The sequence below is a fragment of the Triturus cristatus genome, chromosome 3_1 (assembly GCF_964204655.1).
Source record: "Triturus cristatus chromosome 3_1, aTriCri1.1, whole genome shotgun sequence".
NCBI lineage: Eukaryota > Metazoa > Chordata > Amphibia > Caudata > Salamandridae > Triturus > Triturus cristatus.
In genome coordinates this window covers 361,370,994-361,390,213 of record NC_140583.1, presented here as the reverse complement: position 1 = coordinate 361,390,213, position 19,220 = coordinate 361,370,994, and the positions used below count along the sequence as shown (strand labels likewise).

General features: G+C 44.3%; 1 protein-coding gene across 1 annotated transcript in view; it reads right to left on the bottom strand.

Moving 5' to 3' along the window:
- The window catches only part of MNS1 (meiosis specific nuclear structural 1), a 240,942-nt gene that overhangs the window by 155,133 nt on the left and 66,589 nt on the right, over positions 1–19,220 (bottom strand). Inside the window, exon 5 of the mRNA XM_085644126.1 lies at positions 1,142–1,371. Coding sequence (XP_085500252.1) covers positions 1,142–1,371 — 230 coding nt within the window. The remainder of the gene's footprint in view (positions 1–1,141; positions 1,372–19,220) is intronic.

The window sequence follows — 19,220 nt, the reverse complement described above, 5'->3', positions numbered from 1 at the left end:
CGGTTCGGGCTGTAGCTACGACAACAGGTCCTATGGGAAATTGCATGGGGAAAACACGTTTTGGGACCCCCCTTTTTTCTCGGCCCCCGCTTGACGAATCACCACGAAACTTTCAGGGTAGGAGCGGAGCAGAGCTGGCCAAAAGTTTGGAAAATTTCACGAGGATTCGTCAACCGGCGCCAGACTTATTGGGAATAGAATGTTGCGGATTTCCTATGGAAAATAGGTCCTAAGTATAACTATCTACTGGCGACCGCCAGTAGATAATATACACACATACACACACACACACACACACACACACATATATTCATAACTATACTAATGTGTTGATTATATCATTCAGCAGGCGTGATTTCATTAATTGAGCCTTCTATTCCATTCAGACGTTTAAGACTATCAATGAAGATCCTATGATTAAGAAGAAAAGGGTACATACCTGTAGTCCTTGTTCTCTGATGTCATAAATTACCCATCTGCATCTCCAGCGGCTGTACTATCAATCACTGCCCTATATGCATAGAGATAAACTTATATTCCCTCTACTCTAACTTGAAAAAAGAACTGAGCAATTGCCAGTACAAGGTATTTTAGGCAGAGGTGCCTCCCAGATTCTTTGCTGCCTTTTTTCTATCTCTGTTAAATGTAAGATTTCCGGCTACTTTTTTATATTGATGTTGTCTACTTATAACTTCATTGTGATATGTTTCCTATTGAAAGATGCTGAAATATAGTTCTATGAATACATTTTGGAGAGCTCTGCTGAACATTCATGAAAAATGAGGGCTTTTTAGGCTTTTATTCAACAGATTTATATAAAAGAAACATGGATAAAGACTATATTTGATGCTGTCTCCATGAAATGATCTATATACAAATGCATTCTGGGGTCCATGCATGCAGGGAATTAATGAAACGTTTTGGACTTCAATGGAGATTCCTAAGATGCAGGGACAGGATTATAATTGTATAACCTTTTCATTTGGATGGTTCCGGATAGTACCATTTCTATGAGTAACTAATATGATAACCATGTATTGTGTGCTTTGTGGTATATGTTTACAATTTCTTCTGCCCTGTATTCACTACCTAGAGACAACATATAAGACTTTATAGGCCAGCAGATCTGAATAGAACTTACGTTTGGTCTTCTTCGTAGATCTTCCTCACAATTTCATCAATGAGCAGCTTCTCTTTCAGGAACACCTGATAAGCTTCTTGTCGCATTCGTTCCTTCTCCTCAAGCTGCATCTCTAGCTCTCGTTGATAATTCATTTTCTCTACATTACGTTTACTTCCCATGGAATTCTCCTCTTCAATAGCTTTTTCCTGTGCCTCTTTCATTCTTCGGAAATATTCAGAATCACGTTTCTGCAAAAAAATACATAGTTTTTGAAGGTAAAAAAATAAAATGAAGAGTGAGGCGCTATTGCACAGATACACTTGATTAACTGATCCAAGCTTTAATTACTATGGGCAAAGCTAACACTAATACACGGTCAATGCCTTTTGTCTTTTGACATGCATTAACAAACTCAACATATAGCTAAATTATAAATTCTGTGCAATGGCATCACATCTCTAAAAGGTGTTTACTCTTACTTAGAAAAGTGGAAAACAACGTAACAATATTGTAAGTATGTGCAACGTTCACTATTGTTACATATAATCCTTGGGGTCCCTGGTTATTCTTGTTCACATATATATTTTATGCAACTACCTGGTCATCTCCATGCCTCACTTTCTCAACCTCCACATGTGCACCCTAGAAAATACTGCAATGTAATATGGTGGTCCAACATCACCCTCTATGTAATAGCTTGACTTCATATTACCAGTTAGCTATGTCAGCATGCCAATGCAGAGTGTTGGGGCTGAAGTGTTTCATTAAGCTGATCATACAAAACAAGTCAGAGGAAGGAATTTAGTGTTACATTCATGTTGCATGTATGGTATCAGTCCCAGTAAACCTATTCATGGGTGACTTAAACTAGGTTTATTTGTGAACATTCCCAGCCTGTCGACCCCACCCACCGTCTATATAATCAGACCCCATCAAGTGATGAAACTCTGCATCCTCATTGGAAGGTGCGAGGCAAATGTGAAAACTCTCTGCTTCAAATGTATGTTGCATTTTAAGTGGGAGCATATTTTCATTTTAAATACTTTATTAGGTTTTTCATAATAAAACAAAATAAAATATGTCTGGTAAATATATACACTGCACACTTGGTTCAATATTACAATTACACAAAGCGTTAACTTACCAATATACCACAAATAATATTATTACAACCCAAATATACGCAATGATGTGAAACAGAAAAACAGAAAAGAAAATACAAAAGGAAAGAAGAAGAAATAAAAGAAGAGAGAAAAAAGGAAGAGAAGAGAAAAAGATACCTAATAAAAAGAGAAAAACATAAAAAAAATAGCTAACATTGTTATGTTATGTTAAAAAACTGGACTTGTAGAGCGCACAGCTACTCAGCAGAGTATCCCGGTACTGAGACAGAAAGATGCAGAGGCCGGGGGGGGGGGGGGGGGGGGGGGGGGGTGTGGGGGGGGACTACCGACTGTACTTATGGTGTCATAGATAAGGCGTTGTCCATTATCGCTCCCAGGTTTTTTACCATCTTAACTGCTGACTTGGGGGGGAGACATATCCGCGGGCCACCATTATTTCCAGGTGTCCAGTGGGGGGGTACCAAAAAAGATAATTTCAGACTTTTCCGGGTTGCATTTAAGATGGTTGTGTCTGAACCAGGCAAAAGTTTCTCTCAAAGATTTATTAATCTTCTCCCCGTTAAACTCCTCCCCCTTCTTACAAGTGAACAGCAGTTAAGTGTCGTCGGCATAGGATATAATCATAGCCTCACGAGCTTCTGCCAGAGTAGCCAAGGGAGCCATGTACAGATTCAAAAGTACAGGGCTCAAGATAGATCCCTGTGGCACGCCATCATTCAAGGGCGGCATACTGGCTGAAAACGGGGGTGACCAGACCTCTTGATTTCTGTCCTCCAAACAGGAGAAGAACTACTTCAACACCGTGCCACCAAGTCCACACTCCCACAACCTCTGCAGGAGGTGATCGTGGGGCACGGTGTTGAAGGCCACAGAGAGATCCAGGAGGACCAGAAAAGCTTTGCCGACTTTATCCAGGGTCTCTTTGATGGAATCGGAGACCTCCAGTAACGCCGTCTCTGTGCTAAGGTTCTGCCTCAAACCGGACTGACTCGGCTGAAGAAGATTATTGGCTTCAGCAAAATCGCTGATCACCGAGTGAACATATTTCTCTATTGTCTTTTCAAAGAAATACAACAGAGAGATGGGTCTATAATAGCCAAGACCATGGGATCAGCCGTAGGTTTTTTCAATAAGGGGATTATTTTCGCGCTCTTCCAGCTTGCCGGACCTGACCACTGAGAAGAGACACGTTCAAGACGCTATTTACTTTGGGATTCAAAATGTCCGCCATTGAAGCCAGGAATTTGGCAGGGCACGGGTCGACAGGAAAGCCAGACTTGAGGCCCTTCATTATTGACAAAGACATCTCTGACGGAGGAAAGATGGAGAGGGAGGCCCTATCTTCCTGATTCTGAGGGCCAGTTAGTAAGGAGGACATCACATCTTTCCCACCCAAACCATCAAAAGAGGATTGAATTGTTATACTCTTCGTATAGAAGAAATTAGCTAACTTTCTGATCCAGTCATCCGAGGGAGGGGAAAGCCTTGTCGCAGCCCTAGTTGAAGAGAAGCTTTTGACAATACTAAAAACTTCTCTGCCTTTATTTCCTGCGGACTCAATTTTAGATGCAAAGAAGCTCTTCTTAGCTTCCTGTATCTTTTTGTGGTAGTCTCTTAAGGCCTCTTTATAATTCCTTTTATTTTCCACGCAAAAATCTTTCCTCCATACTCTTTCCTGACGTTTACAGTCCTTTCTACACTGTCGCAGGGTATCATTGAACCAGGGGGCTGAGCATCTTGCAATTTTAATAGAGTACGGGGTTAAAGGGGCGAGGGCCAGGGTTCCTTGCGCGATCCACTTTACCAGGGCCTCAGCATCCTGCTCTATATTGCCACCCGACGTGAGAGTGTGATGGTCGAGTTCATATTTGTATCTAAAAACAAATGAGACCTATAGTACATCTAGTAGAAGTAAACAAGCACAACACACAAATTACCTATTATTTATCAACTTATAAAATATATATGCTTGTAAACTTATAAAATGTAAAATAAAAAAATAAGTAATCACAGAGGCTTATGAGACTTGAAATAAATGTCCAAAGAATTCCACAAGGCTCTGGTCGAAGCTTTCCATGAGACTTTTGCAGAGCAATATTATCTGCACCTCTGAGATGAATAATCCAGTTCAACCACCCTTTATATGAAGTTTTATGCATATCTTTCCAATTGTTTAGTACAATCTTTATTGCTGACGCGAATAAGAGATCTAATAGGGCTCTATCTGCATTATTACACAAATCTGACATAATAAAACTAGATATTAGGGTAGAAAATTCCCTTTTCAACACACAATTGAATATATTTGAAAGGAAATCGAAAACATTATCCCAAAAGGTCAAAACAGCCTTGCAATGTAGAACAAGGAGGGCTAAATCTCCAGTTTCCACTTTACAATTCCAACACATTGGGTCATCCCGAATATGTAGACAGTGTAACCGTGCTGGCATCCAAAATGCCTTGTGTAATAACCAATATTTAGTTTGAGACAGTACTGGGGATATTTTGTTACAAGTTGCAGAGCGCCACACTTGAGGCCAGATAGATTCGGGTAAAGGATCAGAGGAATGCAACTCCCAAAAAGCTACAAGTTTATTTTTAATGTTCGAAGTTTTGGGGCGAAGGGGTTTGTAAATGTGTTATACCTGGTGACCTAGTTTATTAATTTGAGATACAAACATTGGCAGAGATGGTGACAAGTCATGTAATTTAGCCTTAGATAAAGCCACTTTAAGAAGTTGTAAAATTCAATATTGTCTAATTTGTATTTGGTTTGAAGTTCCACAAACGTAATGAGGTATGAAGACTGTTCTAACTGATATGGGAAAAATATACCCATATTGATCCAGTTACCAAAATGTAGGCTTTTCCCTTTATATGAAATGTTGCAATTATGCCAAATAGACTCCAACTTGGAACCCTTAATACTTGAATCGAGTTTCTAGTCTATCTGAATAAGCGCCAATTTCGTGTTTTGAAGATAGATTTAGAGCTAATCAGATAAAGTTGATTAGAAGCGAGTAGGGCCAAAGGATTAAGATTGTCAAGAATAGATCTTTCAACTTCTAACCACACCAGAGTATAATGGGTCGGAGGAGAAGTCCAGTAAGAACCCTGCTTTGCGAAAAAAATGCTGATTGATACAATCTAAAATCGGCTAAATTAACACCACCTAAGGATTTGTCAAGTCTCAGCTTCTTGAGTCCAATCGGAGCCTTCTTGCTTTTCCATAAAAATTTTGTGAGGAGGATATCAAGCTTCTTATGAAAATCGTCTGTCAAGATAAGTGGGAGCATATAAATAAGATAATTAATCATGGACATAATTGTGAGAAGTTGGCCTGATGTATGATGTCACTAGTTCTAGTGTACACCTTATATCAGTCCAAACAACCGTTATGGTGATTGGTTGTAAAGTCAACCTTATAGACCAGCTATCCTAGTGGTAGCATGGACAAGAGCAGTCTTAGGCTAAACTCTGAATGGCATGTGAAGCCAGCTGTGATACCATATATAATCCCTTGAATACCAAATGAAAGGACACCACAACAGATATATATATATAAAATAAAGTGTATTTATTCTAGTCAAACCCTCAGCACTCTATGAGATTAGAGGTAAGTACAACACAGTCTTATTTAAGCATACATTAAGTTACACAGGTAAGTAATACAGTTAGGCCCTGGGGCCACGCAAACCATATACTAAAGAAGTGGTATAAGGACCACTGTCACGGAAATAGGATAGGCCTAGGCCTAGGGAATCGCTGGGGCTACACTACACTAGCAACAGTTAGGAAGTGGGAGGCCCACGGGATTCAGGTGCAGAGTGGAAACACTCACGCGTAATGCGTAAAAGTCGATAGAATTACTAGCAGTTAGAAATTAACAGTTTAAGGACACTTCTGAAGCAGCTAGAGAGTCGAGACTCGGAAACTAGACCCTAGGATAGTCACTACCCTTGTGAGCACCGAAGTACCCAAGTTACCTGGCCCACGGACTTCGGGTGCATAGGTGTGAACTTGCGTCGGGTTTCGTCCTGGACTTCTATGGATGCCTGAAGGAAAGTTGCTGACAGGCAGTCAGTGAAGAGTGTCCGGTGGATCCCAAGGCTGGGATCAAGAAGAGAGGATACCTGCAAGGAGAAGGGACAGAGTCAAGGTCACTAGCCAGTGACCACGTGGAACCAGGAAGGAACCAGGCGATGTCGTGAAGATTGCAGGTGAAGGGTGAAGCTTGTCGCTGCAGCCACGGGTACCAGGAGACGTCGAGGACGACCAGGACCAGGAGGCGAGCTGTCCCACGAAGGCTCTTGCTGTCGGTGGCGTCGAAGTCGAACTAGGACTCACCAAGCCTTGGCAAGCGGAACCCACGAAGAACGGAGGACTTGCTTCTGGTGCAGACCAGGAAGGTCTGGGGTGCTTCTCTTTTGCAAAGAAGCGGGAGCCAGTCTGGAGGAGCCAAACCAGCAGTGAAGATTTCAAGGTGTGTCGTCACAAAGGCCGCTAGCCAACGGGCAAGCAACCGGACAGACGCGGCAAGCAGGAAAATGCAGAAGGGCCCCACGCAGGACTCGTGGAGTGTGGGGGGCTGATCTTCGGTGCAGATGGTGCTTGGGGTTGGGGCTTCTCAATCCCCGGTGCACAACTTCGAGGGTGCCTCAGAAGCTGCGCTGGAAGATACTCGCCACTTTTCCCAGCTAGCCGGTCCCACGTCTCTCGTCGCCTCCACGGATCTCAGCTCGGCTGTGGATGTGGATCAGGGTCGGAGAAGTCTGGAAGTAAAGGCTCTGGTCGGGCTCTGCAGTCGGTCCCTCGTAGAACTTCAGCAAAGCAAAGGGTAGTCTCTTGATGGTGCCTGTTTGCACAGGGTAGCCACTCCTTGGCCACAAGGGAGATTCTTCAGTCTTCTTCTTTCGTCGAATGTCGAAGGTCCAGAATTTCTGTTCAAGTTGCAGGTTCAGGATAATCTAATCTCCTGGGGCCCAGCTACCACTCATACTAATCTGGGGGGCTGGGTTGCCTGCTAGGTCACGACTTATGGGTGGGACCTGGGAGGGGGGTGGTTACACCCCCTTCCCTTTGTCCAGTTTCGCGCCAGGACTGGGGCTGGAGTGCCCCAGCACCGGTTTGAACTGGACTATGCACGGTACACCTTGTGTGCCCCAGGCATGTCTCATTCTTTTCATCCCTCCCTGCCCCAATTCACTAAGGCCTGTCTGGGGTGGTGCTCGCACCTCCCAAGGCAGGAATCCTATTGTCCAAGCCTCCCTTGCCGGGATCACTCCCAGCAGCAGGAGGTCAGACTCGTGTCCGTGGCAGCAGCATCCATTTTGTGATGCTGGGGCTCTGGTTAACTTTAACCGGGTAAGTAGGTTACAACATGTCTTCTCCCTCTAAAAGGGAGGGATAATATCCTCATCCCCAGAAATGGGATGGGGGTATTATTCCAAAGTGTTAGACACCTTACACGACATGTTTTGATAAAGCCAAACCATAGTTACCATAACCGTTTAAGATTATAAGGCACTTTAAGAGTATATGGTAGGCTATATCATAGAACAGCTATAAGGACATGGTTCCGAAAGCTGCAGACAGGCTCAGCTCATGCTAGAGCACCATCTCACATGTTACCAAGCACTCTGCCTCCAGGATTGTTAAGGCCTGCCATAGGAGTGGCTGATAGGTACACATGTGTCTATATGTAAGTTAGGTATAGGAATACTACACCTAAGCAAGGAGTGATTACACGACCTTGCCCCAGCTGAGTGACCAGCCATTTGTGTCATAATGGAAGGCCAGGCCAGGGGTGGCATAATACATGCTGCAGCCCCTGGTAGGCCTAGGGTACACCTATGCCCTGGGTACCTAAGGTACACTGTACAGGGGCCAATAAGGTGATCCAAATGGGTTATGCACCTAAAGTACATGGTATCAATTTAGAGAGAGAACAGCAGGGCTGTGGGTCTGGTTAGCAGGCCCACAGCCACATCTAAGTCGAAAACCAGTAAAGCAAAAGCAAAAAGTGGGGGTGAACATAGAAAGCAGACCCTACTCTCCTACAATAATCATCATCATCTTTGTTGTTTCTATCCTCCCCCACCATGTAATGAATTTTGGTGACCATGACTCAAGACGTTTTGTGACCTTGTCTAATGTAAGTTTCTCACTGTGATGAAGGGTGTCCATTATATTACTACCAAATTTGATACCTAAATACTTTATATACCCCGGTTGCAGCACCAGGACTGAGTTACCTACATTTTTTTGGGGTACAATGAATATTCAATGGTTTAACCTCCGATTTGTCCCTATTAAGTTTGTATCCCGAGTGTACTGAATATTCTCCTATCGTAATCATCAAAGCCTTTATTGAAGGTTCTGGCTTTTCAGTTATTATCAATATATCGCCCGCATACGTGGCTAATTTAACTTGAGTATCGTTGAACCCTACTCTGTTCATATCGGTATTTATCTTAATGTCTTGAATTAAAGGTTCCAAAGCTAAAAGAAAAAGAGATGGGTACAGGGGGCATCCTTGTCTGGTGCCTTGTTGCAGGGTAAAAGATTCCGAGAATGAGCCATTGATTGCAATTTGAGCTGAAGGCGTTAAGTAAAGGGCCATAACCATATTTATGTATGATTCCCCCAAGTTGAATGAACTCATACATTGTTTTAAAAAAGGCCCCGAAACTCTGTCAGAAGCCTTTTCTGTGTCCAATGTGATTGCTATTGTTGGATCTTGTTTAACCGCGGCGTATTCTAAAACATAGCATAGTAATCGAGTGTTATCATTAGACATACAACTTTTAAGAAAGCCAACTTGGGAATTGCTTATAAAGTGTGGATAAAATGTTTGCGTATATTTTACAATGAACAATTATGAGGGATATTGGCCTATAATTCTTTGGCAATAGAGAGCCCTTCCCCTCTTTGGGTATAACTATTATGTTAGCTTCTGTCATGGAAACAGTCGTACGACCCACCTTAGCTGTATTATCAAATAGTAATGGGAGCATATTTTCAATCGATCTGCCTTCTGACACGTTTAATGGTCCATCCACTATTAGCTCCCATTCCAATTGTGGTCAGTTTGTATTGTCATCCCAGGTTAGGTCATTCCACTGCATGCTGCACTTGTGCCACCCGCTGCACAATTCATAAACTGGCGCACCTACACCTAGCTTCTCATAAGAAAGATTAATAGGGAACAAGGCAGTCCTTGACAATTTTTTAGTCTCTAATGAGCCAATTCAATCATGTGCTAAGGTATAAAAATCTTTGTAATCTATGAGCAGAGACAAAAAAAATAAAGGAGTCTAGTGAAAACCCGCATTGTGCTTTTAGAAAATCACCCAATAGAGAAAGTGACAGAAATTGCAGAATTTCAAGGCTTCTTAATCCCTCCCCCCTGCTGACTACATTATGATCTAATTAATCGAATGGTTGACGGTAGGGGTTATTTATTACATAATGAAACAAACAAAGCACTACCTTCATGCCAAGCTGCAAATCAGGTCCCGCCCTGACATCTTGCAGAGGGAATGTAATGGACATGTCCCAGTAAAGACGAGGGGTGATTTGGTTCCAAGTCTCTCTACTCTCAGGCAATGTTCCCAGATGTACCGCTGCTGACCAACATCATCCATGTAAAGTGTAACATTGTGTAAAATGCCAGTGATCGTTATGCCTCTATAATCAAATCCTGCTTGAAGTCTCTTTGCCAGCGATTCCTATGCCAGTGCAACCACTAGATCTGCTAGTGGGCCCCTCTTCACAATCCCATTCTGGGGAGTTTACATTTGGTGTAGACCTTCCCCATCTAGACGAAGAAGGAGGTATCTTTGAATGGGTTGCAGAGTAAACAAGTGCAACCTGCAACATAAATGAAAGCAGCTCTGGGTGTTCACTTTGCCCAAAGACCATGAATAACGAAGCGCGTTAGGGCCATTAAGTGTGTAGATTGAGGGATAAAGTGGTGTTACATTGCAACGATCATGGTATGGATGATAAGTTGATGAAAATGTCCTGCATTAACACGGAGAAAGGGTTATATTTAGCTATGGCATGATAACTGAGCTCACCAAAGTCACAGCTACGCGCAGGCCTGGACTTGTGAAACTGTAGAAACATATTCATACACGAGAGAGACTATGAAAAGGGCTATTGACACACACCATGACTTGACTGACCAATGCATAAAACAAACTGAGGCGGAGTACCAATACCTCATGATTACCTGTGTTGAGATCATTACTTGGGACCGGGTGTATGTGGATATGCTGCATTAGGTTTACCAGTTTGTTTAAAATATAATAAAGTATTTGTGTTGTTTCTTTTTATAACCTGGCGCACAATGACATTTGTAGTTTCATGCATTAGGAAAGCCAGGTCCGACAACGCTCCTGGTCCCAACAGCCTGCCAACCACTGGTTCCAAGGGTTACACCAGATGCTGCCAACCATACAATGATTGCTTTGCTTGACAAGAAAGCAGTATGCAAGTGTGCTCTTAAGTGACCTTATAAGCTGCAGAGGAGATGAAGCGCATCCCATGGCACCATAGAGGCTTAAGGGCCAAATTGGAGCCACTGGTAACATCATGTCTCTTTTAATGTTAATGAGTAAATGCACAGCGCCCCCTCATTGAAACTTTATGCTGCTCCATGGACATAAGAATTGTGTCCAACACTATAAAAGGCAATAGGCTTTCGCTCAAATGGAACTCCTGAGGCATTGACCATACACTGGTAAAAGCGGTTCGAGCCTGATACACGGACACTTGGGTCTGTAGAATGTATGACGTTATTCGGCAGCCTTTTATCCTGCAGGGAATCACAACGCGGTCGTTACAATGACCGCGTTGTGATTTCGCATACCATTACTCCGCAAGTCGGAACAACGACTTGCGGAAGGGGGGCGCTGGATGTTGGAATAGTATAATTTACTATTCCAACTCAAGTCTGTGCGGAAACTAGGGAAGGTGTTGGATTTTAAATCCAACACCCTCCCCCCCCCCCCGCAGGTCGTTGTTCCGACTTGCGGAGTAATGGTATGCGGAATCACAACGCGGTCGTTGTAACGACCGCGTTGTGATTCCCTGCGGTTAAAAAGTTTCAGGGTAAACGTTGTTTACCGGGTCGGTATGAAACTGGGGGGCAATGCCTCTCTTTCCAAGAGCAACCAATATTTATGTCGCTGACCTCGGCAAAGCCTTGCATAATCCTACAGCATGTCCAACAAAAACTGGAGGAAGTGCAATATCGAAGCTAATCTAAGCAGATGGCACTATCATTTTCGACCACAGTAACGTGGGATTGCAACACACTATAATAGGGCTTTAACCTTACTTTAATAACAACTGTATATCAGTGAATCAGGGGAAATCCAATGCGCTTTATTTTGGCAGAAGGAAAGCAGGAAAATACAGTTGGACTGTAAACAACAAACAAACTTGCTAATCTTTACAAATATCTGGGTGTATGGGTTAACTCCCAAAGTTTCACCAGACAGCAAGCAAAACTAAGATGAAAGGCAATAATTCTGTTGTTCGGCCCCCCAACCTTGGTGGCTAACTTTATAGCCCATCTGTAAAGTCACTGATTGATATCCTCAAAGCCAAGTCTTTGCCTTTGCTATTCTATGGTTGTGAATTGCCCTCTGCTCCACTAACCAAATGGTTGGATAAAGCGCAATGAACTCTTTTTAGGCGGTCCTTTGCTCTGCCGCTTCATACTACGGTGCAGGACCGAATATGATTGGATATTTAACCTAATTAAACAGGCTACTCAGCAGGCAGAACATGTGTTACGCTTTTTTGCAGAAATGGAAGAACTGAAGGCCGACTTCACTAAGATCTAACTCTGAACTCCAAAAGTAAGAAATGATGCCACTTTGTTTCTTTGATCAAATTGTTAGATCTTTTACAAATGCCTAAAGTTTAGCAATCAAATCTATATTAGCCATAATCTGAATCCATTAAAAAAAAACAATTAAAAGCGCAATCTTTTAATCTAGATTCTCATTCCTTCCTTGTACTAAAGCACACACACTCTATTAGCCTCTTCTCTCACAGAGAGTACTACAACCCTTTTTAATAGAAGTTACATTTCAAAAGAACATTCTCAGACTTAGGTTTGGACAGCTCGATTGCGGTGAAATGAAACAAAAAATGAAAACATACTTTTCTTTGCTTCGAAAAGCTGGAAACGTTGTCCCATGTGATATACTGCTGCAAAAGTCTGTCAGAAGTTCGAGCCACTTTTTTATTTCCATGCTTTCGGCGCTTTGGAATAAGATCTTGCACCCTAGCAATCAAATACAGCCTCATGCATCAAGCCAAAATCCAGTCGGTAAAATACCGATTCGCTAATAGCTCCCGGTAGCGAGGTAAAAATACCCACTTCAAATGCATGAACCCAAAACCTGAGCAAATAACGAATCGCTAAAATAAATCAGCCAAAATACAGAATCGCTAATAACCAAAATGCAAAATTACCGAATCGCTAAATACCGCTTTAGCAGTTACCGAAATCACTATTAGCTCCCGGAAAGTGCCAATAGCAAATAACGAATCGCACCCCAATGCAACAACAGTCGCTAATAACGAAAATCCCAAAAATCGCTATTTTGCAAGAGCTAAATAAGGGGAATCAAAACCTCGAGGTAAAGTTAAAAAAAAAAAAAAAAAATGCAAAAAAAAAATTTCAACATGTGCAAATGATTGAGGCAATCACAAAACCCTTAAATGTGGCCCAGGAGACCCTGTTGGCTCCCACAAAATGGCTGCCCTCTACGTGCTTGCAAGGAGGGTGCGTATCAATGCTGAAGGACAGCGCAGGAGAAGGGTCCAGGAGCGAGTTTTCAGACTGCGCATAACCTTGCTCGGGCAGAATGAGTACGAGGTGTACGAGAAGTATCGCCTCAATCGTGCAATGATCATGCGCCTGATTGCAGACCTGGAACCATTACTGCAGCACCAGACACACCGGACCAATGCAATCCCTGCGCACGTTCAGGTCCTATGCAGCCTGCACCTACTGGCCTCAGGGAGTTTCCAGGGGGTAATTGCGGTGGCCGGAGGCGTATCGCAAAGCGCACTGTCACGCTTCTTCAAGAAATTCCTCGATGCCATGCTGACAATGCTACACACCCACATCAGCTTCCCCACAACCCCACAGCAGTTGGACCGCACCAAGCAGGCATTCTACCAGGTGGCACAATTCCCACATGTGATTGGATGCATCGACTGCACGCATATCCCCATATGTCCACCCGCAGCAAATGAGTACATTTTCCGGAACCGCAAGTCATACCACTCAATCAACATGCAGGTTGTATGCGATGCCAATAACATCATAACTGACCTAGTGGCACAATTCCCAGGGAGCACACACGACTCCTACATCTTCCGCCACAGTGGAATGCACAGGCGACTAATCAACGGAGAATTTGGAGAGGGACTCCTGCTAGGTACGTAAATATACGCTTCCCCACACCAACACCACACATGTATGTACATCACCAATGCTAAGTCTATGCTTCTATCTTCTAGGTGACAGTGCTTACGCCCTGCGTTAATACATACTCACACCATACATCAATCCAGCAACCCTGCAGGAACATCGCTACAACGCTGCACACATCAGCACTAGGAATGTCATAGAGAGGACATTTGGGATTCTGAAGAGTCGCTTCAGAATCCTACACAAGACTGGCGGCGCATTGCTATACAAACCTGAAACATGCTGCCGGATAATTGCTGTATGTGCAATGCTGCACAACATTGCCAACAGAAGGGGGATACCCATATAGGTGGACAGGGATGACGACCACCGGGATGACCAACCACCCGCCCAACACCGACAGGCACACGTCCCTAACACAGCAGAGGGCCACAGGAGGCGGACATAAATCATGCAACATCATTTCTGAATCAGGTGGGAATGAAACGTTACAAGTCTGTTTTGTGTGCAACTGTTTAATGCACAGTAGCACTGTGGTATGTGCAAATGAACAAGCTATGGAAATAATACACCACAGGAAACAAGTAACAACAACTGTGCGGAAAAGTCACACCTGTGCAGTCTCAGGAAGGGTAGGTCCATGGTTGCCCCACCATGGTCCGGTATGTCTGTGCATGTTCCTAGTGGCGCTTGCCACGTACCCCAAGCCTCCGCTCAGGTGTATCCAATGCCTCACCACGACCTGTCCCCGTGGAGGCACGCGAACTGCGGCGCCTGGTGCTGGCCTCTGCCAGTGACACGCTGCTGACACTGGAGGCAGCCTCACTGGCGTCATCCCCTCCCAAAGCAGCAGCACTGCATGTGCTGCTCTGAAGGTGTTCCACAGCAGTGGTGATCAGTCCTAGTGACTTTGCTACATCCCCGCAGAAGTGGCCAAGGTCCACCTGCAGGGACACAGAGCGGCGTGCCAACACTGCGGTGCTGTTGCTGTGCCGTGTGATTGCCTTTGTAGCGGTGGCGGAACGCACCAATTGCTGCTGGTGCCTCCTCTTCTGGCACTAATGGCCCTCCCTCATGGCACGTGTGAGCTCATGGACGTCTTCCCTGAGCTGAGCATTGCCCTCTGCCACCACAGTGGTCATGTCCCTAACCGCCGTGCTCATGTCCGTAACTGCCGCAGTCATGGCGCGCATCTCCCTAGCAAGGCGCACGATACTGCAGCTAATGTTTGCCACGTGTCGTCCCTGCATGCGCTGTGCACGCAGCATCCTCTCCTCGATTGCAGAAGTTGGTAGGACATCCTGGTCGGCTGAGGAGACGGAACTTCGACAAGCCCTGCGCCGCCGTGCGCGTCTTGCGCCTCCAGGTGGTGCATCAGGTGGTGTGATGGTGCGCTGACTGGGTGCCAATTGCGTGGAGGGTGTTTCCATCTCCTGCAAGGGCGCAACTTGGGACCTGCGCCTCTGCGCTTTTGTGGCTGTTGTGGCTGCAGCGTGTTTGGCTGGTGCCGTTGCTAGTGGCGCTGGTGCTGGTGCCGTTGCTGGTGGTGCTGTTGGGGTGGCAGGTGTCGGTGATGCATGCGCATCCTGCGCTGTCTCCTGGTCGGAATCGACGGGAGTTTCGGAGATCACCAGCTGGCCGCTGTCGTCCGAGTCCCCAGGAGATGCATCTGTGTGTGAAACAGTGCATGGTTAGTGGGATAGTTACACCTACATAGTGTTGTACACATACATGTCCCTCTGTGGTCCACTAAATAAACAGTCTCCATCCATGTTCAACTGATGTGGTGTATGGTCATTGGATTTACGCCTGTACATGCACACTGGGCTGACTAGACTACGACTCCCATGATGCACTAGTGTCATGTGGAAAGCTGTGTGTGCCAGAGCTGCAGACACACTGAGATCGGGCTGGGGGCATGGATATGGATTTACGCTATGCTGGGTGTGGGCACAGGCATGCATCTTACCTTGGGCACTTGTGGCTGCGCCGGACGTGTCCATCTGGGTCACCCCCACGACGGCTTCCCGCTCAATCGTCCCTTCCACCAGGTCCTCCAGGGCAGTGTTGGATGGTGCTGTAGAGGGGCCGCCTCCAGTCCTGCTCGCCTCCCGGAGCCTCTCCGCAATCCTCTCCTTGGCACGCTTCCGCAGGTTGTACCACCTTTTCTTGAGGTCGTCGATGCTGCGGGGCGTGACACCAACTGCATTCACCCTCTCACGGATGCGCAGCCATATGCGCCGCTTCTCCTGCTCAGGCACCTTGAGGGACAGCTTGCCGAAGAGGCGGTCGTGTTTGCTGGAGACTCCCTCTATAAGGTACTCCAGCTCCCTGTCAGAGAATTTGCGCTTGCGCTTGCGTGCTGACTCAGCGCTGGATGGCACTTCCTGCGCCATGATGTATGTCTCTAGCGATTTGCAGAGTCGGTGTGGCTTCACTCTGCACAGGCAGTCTTCCTTCACAGCTCCTGTTTGCTCCTCTGTCGAGGCTATGTGGGTGGGGCAGCAGTATTTCCTGGTTGGTGATGTCATCTGCACGTTCCCGGAGCGACGCGGTCATTTGCGATTTCGCTATTACCGATTCGCTAATAGCTAACTCGGTATTACCGAACTCGCTATTAGCTATTTCGGTATTACCGAACTCTCAATTTGCTAATGGGAGTTTGCATGCCCCGCAATAGAAAAATCGGTAAATTTAGCGATTTTTAAGGAATCGCTAAATTTTGCCGAATCTGTTGATGCATGCCAAACACCGATTCCTTAATGGCGATTCCTTATTTTTCGCTATTAAGGAATCGGTATTGGTTTGGTTGATGCATGTGCCCCATAATGTTTTAATCCCACGGACATGCAACTAGCAAGTGGTTTTCTAAAGTTTGTTAAAGATGTTTAGTTAAACTAAATGATATTTCTGAAAATCACATCTAATAAAAAGAGTCTTTTTTAATACAACAGTAGATCAAATTTGAGTGGACACTGCAAAAATGGAATCGGTTGGTAACATGTTTAAGAATCTCTCAACTGTAAAGCTTTTCCAGCCAGAAATGTCACATTCCTACACAGGCCTTCAGTGCAAAAAGGTAGAGAGATAAAAACCTTGTTGTCTATTTCTCACACACATTTTACTTAACAAAATAGCTTATTTGAGAAAATCTTTGGCAATATACACAAATGACTGTGATTAATTCAGAATTTTAGCTACTTTTCAGGAAAGCATTGCTCTCTGGGTCCCCCAGTGCCTAACAAATTGCAAGTAGGTAGGAAGCACAAATATATAAAATATTGACACCCACTTAGAAAAGTGGGGACATTTTTTTCTTCCGATATAAAGGTTTCTGAAATCTGAGAAAAGGGCATTAGCACCTCAACCTCGTCGTGGGGGTATTTTTTTTAAATAACAAAACACACACTATCTTACACAGCAGTTTTGTCTCATTTTATATTATGGTACAATGGCTTCTTAAGCCGCTGTATGGTAAATTGCAAATTCTGAGAAACTTGACAATAGATTCCAGTAGGAACATTCAGCTTATATGCTGCGCAGTAAGATAGGTTTAGTACAAATAGTGAAAATGTGTGAACTTAAGCCTGGGATTTTGCAATACTCTTTCACATATTGCATACTTCATCCCCTGCAAGTAAGTACTGGCCAAAGAGCTCAGTACAACAATACTCATCTTGCAGGTAAGGGGAGACTACTACTCGGCTATGCTATGCTTTGTCATGTTACGCTGCGATTTGCTACGCTACAGTAATAAAGGCTCTGCGGTGCTGTTAAGATATATTTAGCTATGCTCTACAATCCTAAGTTATACTATGGTTTGCAAAATCATTTTATGTCATATCATGCTTTTGTGCTACGTTATGATCAATTATGTATAGTATAGGAGGCTGTGGCATGCTGTAGCATGTTTGCTATGCACTGCCATGTTATGTTGTACTATGACATGTTATTTTATAAGTGTTGCTTTGTTGTAGCATGGTGTATATTGTTGTGGTACAGTGGGCTATGCTGTTCCATTTATATGCCACAGTATGTTATGTCCCGGTAAGCAATGTTATGTTACACGATGTTGAGGGATTCTGTTATGTTATTTATTCTTAGTTATGGTATTTTCAGATATAACATCTACGTCTATGCTTTGTTATATTGGACTTCTGATATATTATGCTTTGTTGTGATACTTCCTACAAAGTTTTAAGTCGTGAAATTTCTTGTTTTTATATGTACGGCGTGCAACCGTGTATTATACTAATGGTATGTTGCCAGCATTTGTCTAGTCCCTTGCTGCTAGCTGGAAAGCTTCGTAGCGGTCTATGTTTGGGAATAGCATGTTATGCTATTGTGTGTTTTGTTGAAGCACGCTGCTATAGCTTGGTATACTCTGTTCTGAAACGTGGAAGAGTAGGAGAACAGCGCCTTGAGAATACATTTCAATTGTCTTTCAGGCTGCCCTCCAGACACCGCCTTTGTTTAAAGTGACGATTCTCACAGCAGGGCTGACTCCAGCCTGGAACACCCACAACAGAGGCACAAAGAGGTGTGAGGGCTCTGCATTGAAGTGTGATTATGGTAGACTAATGCTTGGCCTCACCTAAAAGGTCCCCTTCAACCTGCAGCTCTACCCCTACTCACCCATAGCATCTACAACAAGCATTTGCAATGCAATAGGTCTCCATTTATGCGAGTTTGAGCTATTGACATTGCAACTAACAAGGCCTTTTATTTTTGTTTTAAAAACATAAATAAAAGGAATTGTCATTTACAATGCCATTAGATTAAACTCGAGTAACTGCGAGACCTATTGCATTGCAAATGCTTGTCCTTTTTAGTTACCAATCGGAGTTGAATTGCGATCTATAAAGAAAATGACATGTGCAAAAGCATTTTGTTTTAAAGCAGGGGGAGAAGAGGAAGTAACACCATGGAGAATGGAGGGAGGTGTGCAGAAGCAACATGGGGCAGGGTGGGGGTGTGGAAGCAACACATGTAGGGCGGGATGGTCAGGAAGTTACACAGTGATTGGAAAGAAACAACATGGAGGATTGGGGTGGAGAAGCAACATTGAGCGAGACAGAAGGAAGGTGGGGATGAAACATGGAGAATGCAGGTGGGTAAAGCAATGGGGAGAAGCACACGGGCAATGGCAACATGGAGCGAGAGGGGAGAAACAGGCGTGCAACAGAGCAACATGGAGTGAAATGGGAGAAAAGTACACAAAGGGACAGCTCAAAAACACATGCACTGTCAATGAGTGCTTACCTTAAAAGAAGTTCTTGAAAAGCAAACAGTGGGAGCAGAGAAGGCAACCAATCGAAAGAAATGTAAACAGATGATGCTCCATGACAGGGGATTTAAAGTTTACAGGGGCATATTTTGTAATTCATTCAGGAAAATGGACAGAAAAATATTTGCAAGATTTTTTTTTATTTCAAAATGGCAAGCACATCTAGTGCAGTGGATGACCCCATTCTATCCCTGTACTCGAGCTATCCCAGTTTCCGAACTCCTG